Source organism: Aquila chrysaetos, chromosome Z (assembly GCF_900496995.4).
Source record: "Aquila chrysaetos chrysaetos chromosome Z, bAquChr1.4, whole genome shotgun sequence".
Classification (NCBI taxonomy): domain Eukaryota; kingdom Metazoa; phylum Chordata; class Aves; order Accipitriformes; family Accipitridae; genus Aquila; species Aquila chrysaetos.
The window spans coordinates 68244675-68263264 of record NC_044030.1 but is presented as its reverse complement, the minus strand read 5'-3'; the positions used below and the strand labels follow the sequence as shown (position 1 = coordinate 68263264).

The 18590-nt window shown below is 40.8% G+C and overlaps 2 protein-coding genes across 3 annotated transcripts in view; one reads left to right on the top strand and one right to left on the bottom strand.

Annotated features, from left to right (window-relative positions):
* DHX29 (DExH-box helicase 29) overlaps window positions 1-11787 on the bottom strand; it is a 28688-nt gene extending 16901 nt beyond the window's left edge. Inside the window, exons 1-13 of the mRNA XM_030004682.2 lie at window positions 11572-11787; window positions 8669-8742; window positions 7759-7872; window positions 7138-7267; window positions 6608-6750; window positions 5857-5982; window positions 5267-5393; window positions 4822-4983; window positions 4084-4249; window positions 2868-2991; window positions 1833-2429; window positions 912-1055; window positions 642-818 (exon numbers count right to left, since the gene is read on the bottom strand). Of these exons, the coding sequence (XP_029860542.1) occupies window positions 642-818; window positions 912-1055; window positions 1833-2429; window positions 2868-2991; window positions 4084-4249; window positions 4822-4983; window positions 5267-5393; window positions 5857-5982; window positions 6608-6750; window positions 7138-7267; window positions 7759-7872; window positions 8669-8742; window positions 11572-11743 (2256 nt within the window). The 5' untranslated portion in view covers window positions 11744-11787. The remainder of the gene's footprint in view (window positions 1-641; window positions 819-911; window positions 1056-1832; window positions 2430-2867; window positions 2992-4083; window positions 4250-4821; window positions 4984-5266; window positions 5394-5856; window positions 5983-6607; window positions 6751-7137; window positions 7268-7758; window positions 7873-8668; window positions 8743-11571) is intronic.
* Window positions 11788-11950: 163 nt separating this feature from the next.
* The window catches only part of MTREX (Mtr4 exosome RNA helicase), a 50869-nt gene continuing 44229 nt past the window's right edge, over window positions 11951-18590 (top strand). The window contains exons 1-6 of one of the 2 annotated variants that reach the window (XM_030003418.2): window positions 11951-12260; window positions 12641-12769; window positions 14438-14504; window positions 16702-16764; window positions 17301-17413; window positions 18258-18432. In XM_030003418.2, coding sequence (XP_029859278.1) covers window positions 12157-12260; window positions 12641-12769; window positions 14438-14504; window positions 16702-16764; window positions 17301-17413; window positions 18258-18432 — 651 coding nt within the window. In that variant the 5' untranslated portion in view covers window positions 11951-12156. Of the gene's footprint in view, window positions 12267-12640; window positions 12770-14437; window positions 14505-16701; window positions 16765-17300; window positions 17414-18257; window positions 18433-18590 lie in introns of both variants that reach the window. The other variant, XM_030003419.2, reaches the window with a different exon arrangement.

Genomic DNA, 18590 nt, shown 5'->3' with positions numbered 1-18590 from the left:
TCCATACCATGTGATTCATGTCTAGTATATAAACTGGGGGGAGCTGGCCTCAGGGGGGATCACTGCTTGGGAACTAACGGGGCATCGGTTGGTGAGTGGTGAGCAATTGCATTGTGCATCACTTGTTTTGTATATTCCAATTCTTTTATTATTACTACTGTAATTTTATTATTGTTATTATTATTACTTTCTTCATTTCTGTTCTATTAAACTGTTCTTATCTCAACTTACAAGTTTTACTTTCCCCCGCTTTTCTCTCCCATCCCACTGGGTAAGGGGGAAGTGAGTGAGCAGCTGCATGTTGGTTAAGTTGCTGGCTGGGGTTAAACTATGACAGGACTGGGGGGAATTCTTTAATGCTTTCATTTCTACCTAGGTTGAATAGAGAAAAATCAATGTGTCACTGATGGACTGATTTTAATCAATAATAAATCCATCAGAAAAAATAGTACAACCCTGTACTTCAAAGCACTGAAGCTATTTTGTATTTTCAAAAAGGAAAATGTGTATTTCAAGGACTTGTAAGCTTTTTTTTGGTAAGAAAGAAGTGATATAGGTGTATTTCCTAGAGACACTAACCAGGCAATCACTGTGTATGTGCATATAAAGGGTCTTGCACAATCAAAGAAACATTTTCCTACCTCAACAGGGTAACTCCTCCCTGAGATCCTTAAAATGGGACAGTGTGAGAAATAGCTGGAAAACTTCTCACTGTCTACAGTAGCACTCATTAAAATCAGATGCAGGTCTGAACGCTTATGCAAGATCTCCTTCAGAATAACTAGGAGGAAATCAGACTGGACACTTCTTTCATGTACCTAGAGTTAGAAAAACATATCTATAGTGAGGCTTTAGTACAAGTCAAGGCCCAGAATAACTATAGTTTCTGCAGAATAGTAAGAGCTGATAACCTCATCTACAATAACATGCGATATACTTGAAAGAAGACCATCTTCTTGAAGTTTCCGAAGCAGGACACCTGTTGTACAGTACAGTAGCCTGGTGGCTTCTCCTGTTCTGGATTCCATACGAATCTGATATCCACACAGGGAATTCTTTAAATAAGGAAAAAAGGAAAAAAAAAAAAAAAAAAAGAAAAAAAAAAAGAGAGAGATACTGAAAATACAGGAATAACTTAAAATAGTATACAAGCTAGAATATTCAAAATGAAGTTAAATTTAAGCATTGTTAGATTCAGACACTGCAGAAGTTGCTAATTAAATAGTATGGTGAATTACTACCTGTTTTTTCATACATACACTTCCCTTTGTTAAGAAAGGGAAAATACACTGAAATCTGCAACTAAGTTTCTCCAGAGTAGCAAAGAGCTGGTAAACTCAAGTGTTCTTTTCAGGGTTCTTTGCAGTCCTCAAACAAAATTATTTTTGCACTAATAGACTACTATGAAACATACAGACCTTGGTTTTCTTCAGGTAACAAAATAACTTATGTTGGAAGGGGCCCCCTCGCAAAGCAGGGCCTCACTCAAGGCCAGACTGGATTGCTCAGAGCCTTATTTGGGGGAGTTCTCCATCCCTAACGGTAGAGATGCCACAGTCTCTGGGCAATTTGTTCCTATGTTTGACCATCCTCATTATGAAACACTCTTGCTCTTCATCACCCTCTAAAGATTTTAGAAACCATATATGGATACCCAGAGGTTCACAGATGACAACTTGCAAAGAAACAGCTGGCACAGCAAGAAGCCCTTTTCAAGAGAAAATAGCATCTAATTATTTGGTTGTGTAAGAAATACTGTTTTCACTTTGTACCAACAATTCAGCACCCTGTATTTGATTAAGACTAGAAAAAGGAATTCAGACACATCTTACTTTTCCTCCTGGTCCTGATTCGCAGCCTAGCTCTTCACAAACCCTGGTTGCCAAACTCACTGCTGAGATTCTTCGGGGTTGTGTGCAAACAATATTACATTTATTTGATCCTTCATCTAGCAACAAGTCTTCCAACAGGAAATGGGGCACCTGGGTACTCTTCCCACTGCCTGTTTCACCAGCCACAACAACTACTCGATGTTTTTTAAGGGTTTCTACAATCGAGTATCTGTGCTTAAACACAGGTAACTCCTGTCTGTCTTTCAGAAGCCTCTGGTATCTGGAGGAACTTTGCAGCTTTTTGAACAAAATCCTTGAAGGTTCCAAATCATCTGTGTCTGAGGTCTCAAGGGAGAGACTGCTGAACTCCTCATCAGAAACTAAATTTTCCCAGGAATCTTCAGGACCCTCAGATACTTTTAGTTGGTTTTCAGACTGTATCTGTTGTTGTTGTTTGAGTTTGTTTAATAATCTAGCAATAAAGTTATCACGAGGTTTGTTGGTTTCTATCTTGTTTTCTTCTTCCTTTTTCTTTTCAATATCCCTCCATTCCAGCCAGACATCTCGGTAGGTAGGAGGCAGTAACTGATGAACTGACTTCAGGTGGAAAAAAAGCAGAAAAAAATTACTTTATGTACTACTTAGTAGCATCACTAACATTTTATATTTAAATGAACTTGAGTGGCAAAACATGAATTAGGGAGCTATTGCTACACAGAAACTATGAAAACAGTAATATAAACATCAACAATACACTTTTTATTTTCAACTGGCTTGCTTTCTTTACAACACTGAAAGAACAGTTTTACTATCAAAAAATGTCCTCCCTGTATGCTGCAACACATATGCATGATTGTACATAAAAGTAAATGAACATATAATACAAGCAAAGAATTTAACGGGAAACACTTCATTAAGCTGTTTTTAGAATTCAACTACAGATATTATGACAAACAATTCAACTACAGATATTATGACAAACAATTGCAGAGGCAGATTCCAGGCTAAGAACAGTAATATTGGTGAAAATCTTACCTGCCCTTTGGTTAAATGATAGAGTGCCAAAGTAGCAGCTAGATGTTGCGCTTGCATACTATCTTCTGTTACAATTGTAGGACACATTGCCATTACATCATCTGATGATTTGGTAATCTTGACCCTTAAAGACAAATTCATACAAGCATTCTTAAAATTCATTACCTATATAAATAGCACACCTGTTAATGTTTTTGTTTAAAACATAAGAGTGAAATTCAAATAGAGGAACTAAGCTAAGTAAACTTAATGTTACTCAATATTCTGTAAATGGAAACAACTGATAAAGTTTAATTGAATAGCAGAAAATTTTCAGCAGCAGAAGGAGATTGCAGCAGTGAATTTGCAATTATTTTTTTTCTCTTAACAAATGTCTTCATTTTCCTCAAAGCAGAAGTATTTCTACACATACAGATCACCATTAAGGTTAGTTGCTTTGGAAGAAGGACTAAGTATTCGTTTGTGTGCTTGTAACTACTTAGCATAGATTGAGATGACAGTTAATAATCTACTGACATGCAAACATCTGTTTAACAGATACATGCCAGCCAGACCAGCAGTCAAATTTCTTATAGTCTTAGGGGCACAGTATATTAGTAGCTTTAACTTGAGCAAGATGACAGGTTCTTTTACTTGGTTCCTTCAAGAAACATTACTCGTGTAATGCCATGTCTATTTTATTTGTACATGATAATATTCTACTTTAAACCACTCTATAATAGACTTGTTTTGTAAAAGAAATTTAAAAACACTGATACTGCACTGTTTTGGTTACAAACTTATGGTAGCTTTCATAGAAATTTTTAACTTCCACTTTATTTCAAACAATCACCAAAGGGGTTTTGGTATTCATATGCTTAAAACCTATGATTTAATAGATTACTTCAAATGAGAATAGTGGAAGTTAGATTTGGACAATTATCTCTCAGATTCGCTTCAAAACCTTTCATTCAGCAGTACAGAATTAAAAACTAACCCCTTCTTTATGGGATCATTCACTAGAATCTTATTTTAGCGATAGTGTCCAGTCTAAGCATTACTTTTGCAGAGCTATCCAGAATGACATACCTCCTTGATGGACTCAAAAAAAAGAGAGTTTGGGTTAAATGCACTATATTCATATATACCTGGATCAACGTGACAAGACAGCAGTAGCCAGCATTTTTATTTTTAAATGAACCAATAGAAAAATGTAAAGTTTACAGGAAATACATACCTACATTTCCAATATTTTCCAACTGGAACCTTTTCAAAAGCCGGATTTGGGCTCTTGGGAAAATTCTTCCTGCACCAGTCAATCAAAAATTGTTTTGGAGATTTACCGGTCCAGCTTCGAGCACTATAATCAAAATTTCTTATATCTAGCGGTTCTTTCTTTTTCACTACAAGAACAGAAAGACACATTTTAAGTCTCCTAAAATTTATTTTACATTCCTCTGATAGCCAAGAATGTTTTTACCTTTTCTTCAAATGTATTTTCTGAAATGTTCTGGAGAAATACTGGTACTGACACATGACAAAATTCCTGCTTTAACCACAAAAGTATCTAGCTGGAAGTTAATGACAATATTTTGCTTGCCATCTTTGATCACCCAATAATTTTAGAACTTTCACTAAAGTTTGGTTATTAGAAAATAATGTAAGAGTTTGAAGATTTACAATGAAAATAGTTTAAAAAGATGACAGGGTGACAATGGAAACAGTAATTAGCCCTACAATTAAAAAAAAAATTAAAATTTTAGACATGACAGTATGGCAAAAAAAGCTTTCAACGTCATCTGCTAAAACAAATACAGATCCTTTAAAGTCAGCTTGGTCAGTGAGGTAGTCCACCTGCCTTTCCCACAATCAGAGCTTGATGACTCAGCATTGCAATGCAATGCAACCTAGAAAAACAAGAATACTGGAAATTTGTGGTACACTTCAAGCTTGTACTGAACCATTTCCAACACACCTTTGTCTTCCTTTGCAGCACCATCTGGTTTTTCAAGCAGGCTCAAATTCAAAGTGGTTTCTTGAGACTGAGGTAAGGGAGTTTTTTTCTTCTCATTTTGCTGTTGGTTTGAAATCTTTATTGCCGGATTAAATACCGGATGTTCTTCAAGTATTGCCATTTCTGTCAGAGAGAGAATACAACTTACACCCACCAACTGCTGAGCATTTATTCTTTAAAAAGAAAAGATCAATTATATTAATTCATACTGATCACCCAAAACCAGAAATAGTAAAATGTTACTTTTTAGAATTTGACCCACATGGAAAGGGTAGATTCAGGAAAGACTGCAATTCACACAGCAGCATAAAAGATAATGAAAGAAATTCAATCTGACTCAGAGACTTACTTGCCTAACAAATACACAGGCCACAAAATAAAACACAGGTAATTTTCATAGCTCTACCTTGCTGAATTCTTCTTATTTTCTCCTGTGCTACCTTCTGGCCTTGCTTGTCTTTGTCTTGCTTGGAGATGCTTGCTTGGTCTTTTTCTTCTGAAAGCTTGGCAGCCAGATGTACATACCTCTCATTCTATTTCAAACAGAATTATTAAATACAAGTTGAATATTGTATGCTTGTCACTTTTAATGAACTTCATAATAAAAAAAAGGGGGGGGGGGGGGATTGTCCTTTATACCAAGCTTACACAAAGGAGGAACAACTAAAGTTTTTACATAACTAACAGTCAAAACTTCTCAGAATTTGGTAGTCACTTTCCTAATCTCACCAAGATGTGTTTCAAGAATTTTTCTTTTCCAGCACAATGCATTCAGTATTGTGAGCCCAGTACAAAAAAAAAAAAAAAGGAAAGGAAAAGCAACTTAGGAAAGGAGAAGTTTCAACACATTTCCCCTTCTGTAGCCTGCAAATGTAAAAATAGAAGATGTAAAAAAAGTATTCAATCCCCAATTTTTAACAAATAGATCCACCACTTGCAGATGTACCAGACATATCAGTTTTTGAAAGACTTTCACGAAGTGTTATTCTGTCTTACTGGGTCACACTTTTCTTCGTCTGACTCTTTCACAGACTCATTCTTCTCTTCATCACTTTGTTGCTCAGCATATCGCAAAATCCACTCCTTCATACTCACTTCTTTCTCCTTCCCCCCATTCATTTCCTAGGAAGAATAATGAAAACTAAAAGTAATGATAACAGTAAGTGAAAACACCAATGCTTTTCTCTGTCAGTACTTAGGAACTATTGCTTAAGATTTTATATATAAACTAAGTTATATGACATAAATAAAAAAACATGGAGCAAACTTCAACCAGGTAAACGTCTTACGATATACTTACACAGATCTCAACACTTGAACAATTTAACTGCTGTAAGAAACACCCCCCCCACTTTCACAGGAAATCTTTTCTATTTCTATGCTTAAGATTCAATACACACAGAAATCAAAATGCTGCAAGTACACAGGTATACTTAAAACCCACAAAAGTATGTAAAGAGTGCCACCTGTAAATAAACAGAATGAACCCATTTCAGGAGAAAATTAAGCTATGCTTTACCACAAAAGCAAACTATGAAGAGCTTTCTAGACTTCACATGAAAAAAATGTTATCTTCAAATGAAGTTTAACTTCCACTGAAGTTAAAATAGCGTGGGTGACAATTATTAAGCACACCATATTTTCAGAAGTTTTTCACATCAGTGTTGGAAGTCAATGCGAATTCTGTATTTTAGAAAACTTCATCCTCTCTTCCCCCCAGTAAACACAAATTAATTTCTCAGATTACCTTAGTTTCAGGGCCATTTTCTTTCTTTTTGTTATCTATTGAGCAAGGTGGAGGTTCACGTTGTGACACAGGAGAACAAAATTTTGCTCTAGGCTTCTGTTGCTGTTCTTCAAACTGCTGGCTAAAACCTTCAGGCAAGGCATCTTCAAAATAAAAAAAAACATGTCACAGAATATATCAATAATAATTACTGAAAATCTTGTAAAGTGTACTAGGAGCCAACTAGAAGAACATAAAACAAAAACTGCATGCCTGAAATAAAATCAGGCTTTATCATTTAGATAAGTCATCATTTGCATGCTGGACTTCCATAAAACTCTATGAGTAGGAACAAGAGGTCTATAAGACTTTATACACTAAAAAATATCCCAGAACAAATCAGCAGCGCATCTAGGAAAGGAACACTGTGATGACTACTGGTCTTAGTGAAACAATATATTTAATTACTACTATGAAGCATTCCCATGCCAGACCAGGTCCTATTACTCTTCAGTTAAAAACCACAGTCAATTCTCTGTCACCATGCTTACCATCAGGAAGGTTTAAACAAAGCCAATCAAGAGCAGAGTGAAGATCACCACCATACAGAAGTGTATTTTTCATTGCTTCTTCAATGTGGTCAGTCTTAAAAGAGAATCTTTGTAAAGCCATATATACATCCTATAAATAAAAGTCAGAAAATATTAGGAGTTAATCTAGCAATCTAATATAGGCTTGTAAACTGCCATTTCCCACATATCAGATAACTGGCATTAAATGGAGGTAAACAGCATAAATTAATGTATTGGAAGGCTGAGCAGAAAATCCTGTTTTGCATACAGAGCTTGTAATATTTTTATTGTAACGATGCATATGCATAAATAAATCTACATTCCAGCCTCTATACATAATGTATTTCTTAGTTAGAAAGATAAACCAACAATTTTCCAGGCATATGGAATGAAAAACATAGGAAACATAAAACATGCAGATTAAGTTCTATTCCTCTATCCCATCTGAACACTCCAACTTCAGTTACTGAACTCAAAAAGACGTTATCTTTCCTAATAAGCATACTTGTTGATTCTACCGACTAATCATTAACTACTGGAAAGCATGCTACACTGGCTTGTAAATAAACGATGGTCGGAAAACAGCACTTTAAAATCTACCTGTAGTTTCTTAGCAGTAAGTCTTCTGGAAATCATTCCTTTGTCATCATTTTGGTTTTTATGGTCATTGATTACATCAATAATCCTTTTCTCCAAATTACCATTTATCATCACCTGCACAGAGAAAATTAGCTGATACAAAGCAAAACATTACAAATTTTTGTGACATATCAATGTCCTCATGGCTAAGGAAATAAGAACACAGAAATCTCTCTGCTAGTCAAATCCCAACTTTTCCAGCTTTCCATAAGTGCTGTAAACATTTCTTTAAAAAGGGACACTTTTTTTTTATTTTTACTTTTGCAGGCTATACACTTTACTTGAAATAGAAGACTTTATTCCTTATTATGGAGAAGGCCCATTTACATCTTCAAGGAAATTTAGTATTTCAAGGAAAATACTGTAAGGAAATAAAAAAAAAAATTCTACTGAAAGAACAAGGCATTTCTCCTTTGCTTACACAAACTGGTATAAAATAATTTGATCATCAAGATACAATCTGTGACACTCTCCTTATCTGCCTTAAAAATATAATTTCAGTAAAATAATAATTTTAGTATTTTTAACACTTCTAAAACATGAACCAAGCTTTGGTTGCTACTGAGGCTGTTGTATAAAATCTGTATTCTTCCTCTGACAGGAATAATCATCCATATATACAGCAGAAGCCCAAACATAACTCTTAGTAGTCCTGCAAAAAATAGAGATGTTCTCCTGCCCTGTTAGTTTACCGCTATTTCTTAAAGCACACTCAAAATCCCAAACATATCAAGCTCAAGACATTCAATGTCTAATACATGAATGTAGTTTACCTGCATAACATAATACTGAAGAAGATCTGAAGAAATGTTTACCCAGACAAAAGAGTACTATGAAAACCAAAGCTGTTTTACCTAAAGAAGATACTCACCTTAAGAACAGATTTATCAAGATTTGCAGCAGCACTGGAATCTGTTGTTGAACTAAAACTGTAAGTTTTTGGACCTGCAAATTGCAAGTAACCATCAATTACATAAGCAGAACATAGAGAACGTTGTTTACAGTAGCTAACGCAGACCAAAAATAACACAGGTTAGTGCAAGCAAATATTACACTAACTTGCCAGAAACATGCAGGTACATAACAACAATAATAATAACCAACAGTACAGAAAGGCCCTTTGAACAAGGACTAGTGAAGAAGGGTATGACTCTTAGCAGACAAAATATAAAATCCCAAGTTGCACAATGAGAGGAAACGGGTCTGACTGCTCACTCTCTCTCAACACTGGAACAAGGAGTGCCAAATAGGGAAGCTAATGGCAGGTTCAAAACAAGCAAGACTGTTGAGGGTTTTTTATTACAAAATGCATACATTTACCGAAGTCCAAGGGCAGACAGGATAGCTTTGTAGTAAAGAAATCAATCAGTTTGGGAAGGCTTTGAAACAACGTTGCATCTGGCTCAGGAAGACCCTTACCCACAAATGGTGGAGGATGTAAGAGTACCCTACAGCAGTACCAACGCACATCCAAGCTGTTCTTACCTAGGTACCTGCTTCTGGCCCCCACCTAGGAGAGGGTGCTGCATTACTGTTGTGGTTTAACCCCAGCCAGCAACTAACCACCACGCAGCCACTCACTCACTTCCCCCAAACCCAATGGGATGGGGGAGAGAATCAGGAAAAAAAGTAAAACTTGTGGATTGAGATAAGAACAGTTTAACAGAACAGCAAGGAAGAAAATAATAGTGATGATAATAACAATAATAAAGTGACAATAATAATAATAAAAGTATTGGGTTTGCATGGCAAAGTTTTGGTAGCCAAGGGGGCTACAGAGGTGGCTTCTGTGAGAAGCTGCTAGAAGCTTCCCCGATGTCTGACAGAGCCAATACGAGCCAGCTCCAAGACAGACCTGCCGCTGGCCAATGCCATCAGCGATAGTGGTAGTGCCTCTGGGATAACATATTTAAGAAGTTGCACAACAGCAGCTGCAGCTGGAGAGAGGAGGGGGAACATGTGAGGAAAAACAACCCTGCAGACCCCCAGGTCAGTGAAGAAGGAGGGGGAGGAGGTGCTCCAGGCGCCGGAGCAGAGATTCCCCTGCAGCCCGTGGGGAAGACCACGGTGAGGCAGGCTGTCCCCCTGCAGCCCAGGGAGGTCCACGGTGGAACAGATATCCACCTGCAGCCCGTGGGGGACCCCACGCTGGAGCAGGTGGGTGCCCGAAGGAGGCTGTGACCCTGTGGAAAGCCTGCACTGGAGCAGGCTCCTGGCAGGACCTGTGGCCCCATGGAGCGAGGAGCCCGTGGAGCAGGTTTGCTGGCAGGATTCGTGACCCCGCAGGGGACGACGCTGGAGCAGTTCATGAAGAACTGCAGCCCGTGGGAAGGACTTACGTTGGAGAAGTTCATGAAGAACTGTCTCCCATGGGAGGGACCCCACGCTGGGGCAGGGGAAGAGTGAGGAGTCCTTCCCCTGAGGAGGAAGGAGCAGCAGAGACAACGTGTGATGAACTGATCATAACCCCCATTCCTCATCCACCTGCACTACTCGGGGGGAGGAGGTAGACAAAATCGGGAGTGAGTTGAGCCTGGGAAAAAGGGAGGAGTAGGGGGGAAGGTGTTTTTAAGATTTGGTTTTTATTTCTCATTACCCCCTACTCTGATTTGATTGGCAATAAATTAAGCTAATTTCTCCAAGTCTGTTTTGCCCATGATAGTAATTGGTGAGTGATCTCTCCCTGTCCTTATCTCGACCCACAAGCCTTTCACTACATTTTCTCTCCCCTGTCCAGCTGAGGAGGAGAGCGATAGAGGTCTGTTCAGGAACTATGGGAGCTAGCAAGAGCAGTAAGCACTCAGGAGCTAATTACTGCCACTTACTGGTAGGCTGTGCAGCCACACAGTATTTAGACTATACTAACTTACTTTTCACTTACACTGACTTATTTTTCACCACAGCAGACAACGTGGGAGAGAACCAGGACAGTTTCTGAAGAGGACTGAGCACCATGGTGTTGGAGGAGTGGGACACGCAAGAAATACGTTTAGCAGAGCCCAAATGTGTAAATGCAGAGTACGTGAATATGTTCAGGAAGTTTAAGTTAATAGATTGTAGTACTTTGTGTTAACAAGTTGGAATCTCAAATGACCTGGCCATTGCATGATTTGCTTATAGTCTGCAACATAAGCTGTTGCTGATGTTATAAGGTACCTGAGCTACTTCTGGCAAAGCTGGTTTATTGAAAACAGACATCTCACAGCGCTGCAGAATACTAGTTTTTCAGGCTGCACCCCGAGCAGTCATCCCTCAGCTTATCCAACACTGCTGAAGTGCCTCCAGTCCTGGAACTGCTCTGGACTTTTTTCATGACACACACGCACAAAATATCCCAAATCCACGTTACGTTGGTTTTGAGCGCACACAGAATGAACCTCTACAAAAACAGGTCATTACCGGGAAAGTGCCACACCGCCACTTCCCCCCCCCAGAACTGCCAATAACCTAGCGACCGGCTTTTTGTAACTAACACACATCGACGCCAACAAGGCTCATCTGGGACACGCCGGCACGGGCGACGGGCTAAAGCCAGGCCTGACCCACGCCGAGCGGCGGCATTTAAGGCGCCTCCCTCGACGCCCAGGAGCGCCCGGGCCCACGGGCAGAGGCAGGCCGCGCCCTCGGCAGCTCCCTGACGAAGCTGCCCCTCCGTGCGCCCCGGCCAGCCGCGGCACCCCTCAGCCGCCCGGACCCTGCACCGCTCCTCCCCACGGCACAGCCGGCCCCCGGGGCTCCCCGGCCGGGGCCGCCTCACGCCGCGGGGCCCGCTACCTTGCTTGACGCGCGGCTCCTTGGAGGCGAGAGGCGGCCGCGGCGCGGCTCGGCTGCCTGCCTCCGCGGCGGCGCCGGCCTCGGCAGCCGCTCGAGCCCGGGCGGCGGCGGTGGCGGCGGAGGCGGTACGGGCCGCGCTGCCCGCCCGCTGCTTCTTGTTGCGGCCGCCCATGGCAGGCCCTCGCCCGCAAGCGGACCGGTCCGACCCCCTCGATCCGGGCACAGGCGCTCGGCACCGCCCCCCGCCTCTCATTGGTCAGCGCCTGAGGGAGGGCACCTCGCCGCCGCCAGGCCTCTGGACCCTGGCGGAAATCTGGTTCCGGGGCAAGGGCCGCTGCCGGCCGCGGGGGGTTGTGGGAAGGGCTGTTCCGGGAGGCGGGTGTGCGCTGACGGGAGGTTTACGGTGCCCCAGGGCTGGCGGGGTGAGATCGGGATCGGGCCCTGCGTGGGGCTCCCGGTGCCCGGGGGCGGCGGGGGCCTCTGTTTCTCTTCGGTTGCAGCGCCGGGGGAGGGGCGGGAAGGATCCGGGGGGGGGGGGGGGGGGGACGCTGTCCCGCGTGAGGCATTGTGGGACCGGCAGGGAAGATGGCGGACGCGTTCGGGGACGAGCTCTTCAGCGTGTTTGAGGAGGACTCGGCCGCTGCCTCCGGCACCAAGAAGAGCAAAGCGGGCGCCACCGAAGGCGCCAGGTGAGGGTGCGCTGGCGGCCGGGGGAGCAGGGCCGGGGGCGCTGTGGCGGCTGAGCCTCGGGCCGCACTGCTGGGCCTGGCTCTTGCCAGCTTGTTTGAGCTACTGAACCCTCTCGGTACCGGGGGGTCGCTGCAGCCTAAAGGGACACCCTTTCCTGGGATCTCTGGCCCCAGGGCTGTGGCCAGCCCCGGCGCGGTGGGCGGTGGGGGAGCGCGGGGACCTGGAGACAAGCTTCATCCGGGAAGTGATTTGAAAACCCACGGCGGTCTTCGTGGGTGGAGTTCCCCGCGTTGCGCCCCGAGTGCAACGTGATCGCTGTTGCCCGTAGGACACACGTAAAAGAGGCAAACTTTAAATTTTTTGCGTATTTGTGTTGCAGAAGACAACTGGAGGAAAAATCTTCAGTAGCTGTGGCAGGGAAGCCCAAAAGGGAAATGGAGGTCGATAGTACTGAAGATGCCGTTTTGGGAAAGAAGCCAAAATTGGAGGACGTATCAGAAGATGCTAAGTAAGTGCCCAGCTTAATGTGTGAGGAAATCATAGCAAGATGCACTGGTTAGCTATATGCCAGTTCTGAATAGTTGATATAAGCAGCTTTGCAGTGTGTTCATATAAAAATGAATTTGTATATGAAGTTGATTTTCTATTATCTATATAAGTGAAGATGTGCTAGCAGTACAGTTTCATCAGTGACGAGTACTGGGTACGTTTAAAATAATATTGTGGACAGATAGGCAACTGGAACATGAAACGTTTATGTATTTGTGGTTACTGCATATGGATCGGTGGTTCTTGGTCAAAGCCATCGTGTTGATTTTAGGCATATAGCAAGAGATAAGCAGTGAGGCATATGGGAGGAGGCAGGCTTCCTTCCTACCACCCCACCAAAAGACATAATTGGCTTGCGAAACGGGAAGAAGAATTTGACCAAGGAGACAGAAACGAGATTTTTGAGGCATGTAGGATTATAACTGCAGCAAATATTTGGAATCTTAAGTATGGACATGCTTTTAAATGTGAGCACAAATGGTAGGTATTTGACGTGGAGGTGGGGGGGTAAGGCAGCTGAAGGGAAGCCAGAATGCCATTTCTGTGCTTTGGGATCTGCATGTCTCTTCCTCTTTTCTTTGCAGACCTTCATGATGGGTATTATGAGGGGTTTTGAAACCAGATTGAAGGGACTGTGTGGGCACTTTTTCACTTTAGTGTATCTTACGAAATTCTTGGGAACTTGGAAGTTTGTGTTGGTTTAGAAAATGATTAGGAGTGTTCATGGAATAAAAATTCATCCAGAGCTGCCAAATGTAGGTGTGCACCTCCTAGCTCAATATGTAGAAAACTCTATTACAGAAATAAAAATTATGTGCTTGCTGTGTTCTTATACTTTTCTCTGAGTGATGTATGACTGACTTCTGTCAGACAGAATTCTGGTCTGGATTGTCATTTGGTCTTACATGGTCTTAACGTTTTGGTCATTTGGTCTTATATTTTTCTTAAGTTCAAGGTAAGATTTTCTGTGAAAGAGTCATGACTCCTTCTGAGAACACTGTAAACAGAGGATATCTATGTAGAAGCAAAACAGAACCAGAGTCAACATTTTAAGTCAGTTTTAAGTGTTAGTGGTCTCAGTAGAACATATACTTGCCCACAGCAGCTTACTAAGTGTGTTAAAACCATCAGAAGAAACCACTGTTTTATGCAGTGAGGCACTCACCCCCTCTTGTGGCCATGAGAGAGGGACTGGTAAAGAAAGGAGGGGTCTCATCCTCAGACCGCTGCTTGGGATGCTTCAGGCTGCTGTTATTTGGTGTCATGACTAGTAGCAAGAATACAGGTCTTGAATCTTACTTTGTTGTATGTTGAAAAAAAGTCCCCATTTAATCAGAAAACTTCACGTGTACCAATGTGATCCAAGTGCTCTTTCGTGGTGCAAGTTTTTAAGGTGTTACAAATCCCAAAGCAGTAGCTAAAGTAGATTTATATAGTAGCAAAATTTTAATGGTTACAGGTATTCTTAGTCCTGGTGGTAGTCTCTGCCAACTGTCCGTTTCAAGTTTGTGCATCCTTTTTTTAACATTGCAGTTGAAGTAGACATGAAGTTGCAACATTTTTGCATTTGTAAAGAAAACAGGATTTTTAAATACCTTTTTGGCAATCCTAACTCATATGTTTTTAGTCTGGCAGACCTGATGCCTCAAGTAAAGGTGCAAGCTGTGGAAACTGTTGAAGGTTGTACACATGAGGTAAGTGCAGTGAAAATGCACATGAAAAATATAGGCTTGTTTTCATAGAATTATATGTATTACTGCCAGTATAATAATATTGCTTATTGCACTTGTACCTATTATATCATAGTATCATAGAATCATTTCAGTTGCAAAAAACCTTTAAGATCATCGAGTCCAACCATTAACATAACATTGCCAAGTCCACCACTAAACCATGTCCCTAAGTGCCACATCTGCATGTCTTTTAAATACCTCCAGGGATGGTGACTCCACCACTTCTCCCCTGGGCAGCCTGTTCCAATGCTTGACAGCCCTTTGGATGAAGAAATTTTTCCCAATATCCAAGCTAAACCTCCCCTGGTGCAGCATGAGGCCATTTCCTCTTGTCCTATCACTTGTTACCTGGGAAAGGAGGCGGACACCCACCTCGCTACAACCTCCTTTCAGGTAGTTGTAGAGAGCGATAAGGTCTCCCCTCAGCCTCCTTTTCTCCAGGCTAAATCGCCGCAGTTCCCTCAGCAGCTCCTCATAAGACTTGTGCTCTAGACACTGCACCAGCTTCGTTGCTCTTCTTTGGAAGTGCTCCACCACCTCAATGTCTTTCCTGTAGTGAGGGGCCCAAAACTGAACGCAGTACTTGAGGTGCGGCCTCACCGGTGCTGAGTACAATCACTTCCCTGCTCCTGCTGGCCACACTATTTCTGATACAGGCCAGGATGCCGTTGGCCTTCTTGGCCACCTGGGCACACTGCTGGCTCATATTCAGCCGGCTGTCGACCAGCACCCCCAGGTCTTTTTCTGTTGGGCAGCTTTCTAGCCACTCTTCCCCAAGCCTGTAGCGTTGCATGGGGTTGTTGTGACCCAAGTGCAGGACCTGGCACTTGGCCTTGTTAAATCTCATGTGACTGGCCTTGGCCCATCGATCCAGCCTGTCCAGATTCCTCTGTAGAGCCTTCCTACCCTCAAGTAGGAATAAATACATTATTTCATGTTATATTTAAGGTAGAACAGGCTTCTAAAGAGTTTGAGGTCTGTATCTGGCATTGAGCATGCACAAAATGCACTTGAAAAATGAATAGGTTATCATACCAGAAGCAGTTTGAACGATACTTGCAATAAGATGAGTGATTGCGAAAGACGTGATGATAATGTTGATAGGTTTCCATATCGGAAGGGTACCAAGCACAGTCTAAGTACTGTTGTTGAGGAGGAAAACCTACTGGTTGTTAAAATAGGTCTGTGTTCATGATCTAAATGTGCAGCATTGCATTGAAATATTTTGCTATTCTGGTTCAAGAATGAAAGGCTTTCTTGTAAGGCTAATTACTGTTTAAAATTACATTTTGGTGAAAAGGGAAAAGGGTATTTTTTATGTAAATGCAAAATAATGAAAACTATCGATTTTCAAATTGTGTTAATAGACAAATACAATTTAAAATATGAAAAATAAAATATTAATGCTGGGGTTTTTTAATAATCCGTCATCCAAAGATGATTGTCAGAAAGGGTTTCTGTGAGAATACATGTGTAAATTTTAACTTCCTTGTACTTTTATGGTCATTTTCTTTTCTGTGCTGTCTTCCAGAACTAGCTCAGGTTAATTAGGGTCACATTGAAGGACTCTGTATGATTAGACCTTTGTAATGAAGGATCTGTATATACAATTGATCATACACGTTTTAAAGTCCATGCATCTATACGATCTTTGTTATCTTGAGATGTCTGGTAGAGGTTTGCCATCACTTAATAACTGAAGAGAGCTTAAATATTTAGTATGAATGAATGTTAGAGACTGGCTGGGAACAGGAACTTTGCCTGTGTAAATATATTGTCCTTGGAAAGGGGGTGTTACCAATGTAAGCTGAGTAATTGCTGCTAATGTCCATTGGCTAGAAGCCATGACTCTGTCTTGGCCTGAAGAGCTAACGTGCCAAGGTAGGTGAAGCAGAAATATTTCACACAAGACAGTAGGGAGTATCAGAGAAGAGAGAAGGAGCATTGTTGGGGCAGGAGGATAGAGATATTGGCTGAAAAACTCTTGAGAGGAAGGAAGGAGGCCTTGACACATGAGCTCATAGAAACAGGATAACAGAAATTCAAATTAGTTTTTATGCACTTTATATCTCCTGTCCCAGCTCTTCATAGCTTGCCATGTCATTGGAGTGGACACCAAGAATTCTGCAACTGTTTTTATTTAAAATGTATTTTATAGGTTGCACTTCCAGCAGATGAAGTCTTCACAGGTCTGAAGCCAAGAACTGGAAAAGCTGCAAAAGTATGTGATAGATTGCATTTATTTTTCTTTTTGCATATGCTTTAGACAGTAGATGAGGGTAGAGGGAAAAATCATGTACTTTGTCAGTAAGGCTTGGAAAAGAGTATCTTGAAAAGATGGCCTGTTGTAGGTAAGATTGGTATTTCTATATTATAGATGTGATAGAGTAAAATGATGTGGTTGAATGGGGTGGATAGGCTGTTGTGATTTCAATTCTATTCTACAACATCAGGTGGTGGCTTCGGTTGTACACTGTAGTTTTTCGTCTTAAATTAGTAGATTAGAGAAAACTCAGTCATCGGACAAGATTTTCATTTGATATGACAACAAGACATAAGCAAGAATCTTAGGTGTGGTATTAGATAAAATTATTTAAATACAAAGTCATTGCAAAATACTGGATTAAGATCAGCTGAAGTTACAAATATCTACATTTCTGCCTGTAATTTGCACAGTAGATCAGTCACAAAATTAATTAGATGTAAGTAACAGTCTGTGTTAAAAATATGTAATGTTTTTTCTTGCTTTCTTTTTAGGAATATCCATTTATTCTTGATGCCTTTCAGAGAGAAGCTATTCTTTGTGTAGATAATAACCAGTCTGTGTTAGTGTCAGCTCATACATCAGCTGGTAAAACTGTTTGTGCAGAGTAAGTAATTTTCTGACAGGCTCTAATAAGAGTATGGTGTGATGTTTGTCATTTCATTTTGTTGAACCATCAGTAGCTGTTGTGTCTTAGTTTCTTGATACAAAGTTTGGACCATCAGTGTTAGAATTGAATTGACTACTCTTGAATATAAAAATCAACTTCTTTCGTCTTGTTTAGTGGGTAGTGAAAGACTTAACTTGTGTTTAAGCTTACCTTTTATTTTTAAACAATCTGGTTTTGTTGAGACGTTATGGTATAGATTGAACGGAAGGTTTCTGCAGTACAGATTTGCATGAATTTAGAAAAAAGTACCTTTGTTTTCTAGCCCCTGCCTGTAACTAATAAGGACTTTGTTGTGTGTTTGCTTTGCTTTGTCAGAAGCACTGGTTTGATTTAATTTTCAACTTGCTGTTTATCAGGCAAGAAATGTTTAAAAGATAGGGTATGTTTTTTGTCAGGGTTTGGTCTGACAGTGGAATGGCTTTGCTGACTTGAGGTGAGAATTGAGATGTACAGGTAGATATATTAAAGCATGGGTTCAAATAATAATAATTTGTCATGAGACAGTGACAATTAGATTTTTAGATTAAACTAGATGTGCTCTGATGTCCATAAAAATCGGTTAACTTATTGTCAATTATTTGTCGCTCTCCGAAGAGGCATACATAGTTGAGTTAAGATTGCACTGAAGTTAATAATCTAGATACGAAATACTTCGTATCATTCTACTGATGTTCTGAATTGTGTATTTATTTTTTTTTTTTTTTAAGCGGAAGATTAGAGGAAAGTAATATGCTCTGAATGTCTTCCTGACAACTTTAATATGTATAGTGTTTGATTACAGGTATGCAATTGCCTTGGCTTTGAGGGATAAACAGCGTGTGATATTTACGAGTCCAATTAAAGCTTTGAGTAATCAGAAGTACCGTGAGATGTACGAAGAATTTCAGGATGTCGGTTTGATGACTGGGGATGTCACCATTAATCCTACAGCTTCTTGCCTGGTAATGACAACCGAGGTAAGATCAGCCATTAATTCTTGGATCTGTCTGTGTCTTCTTCTGCCCTTTTTTGACTGAGAAGGTCTGGTTTTAAAAGATTAAAGTTATCATAATAAGCCCAATTAGGGTAGAAAATGTTAAAACATTCATTATACCTCCCTTTAATGTTTTAACTT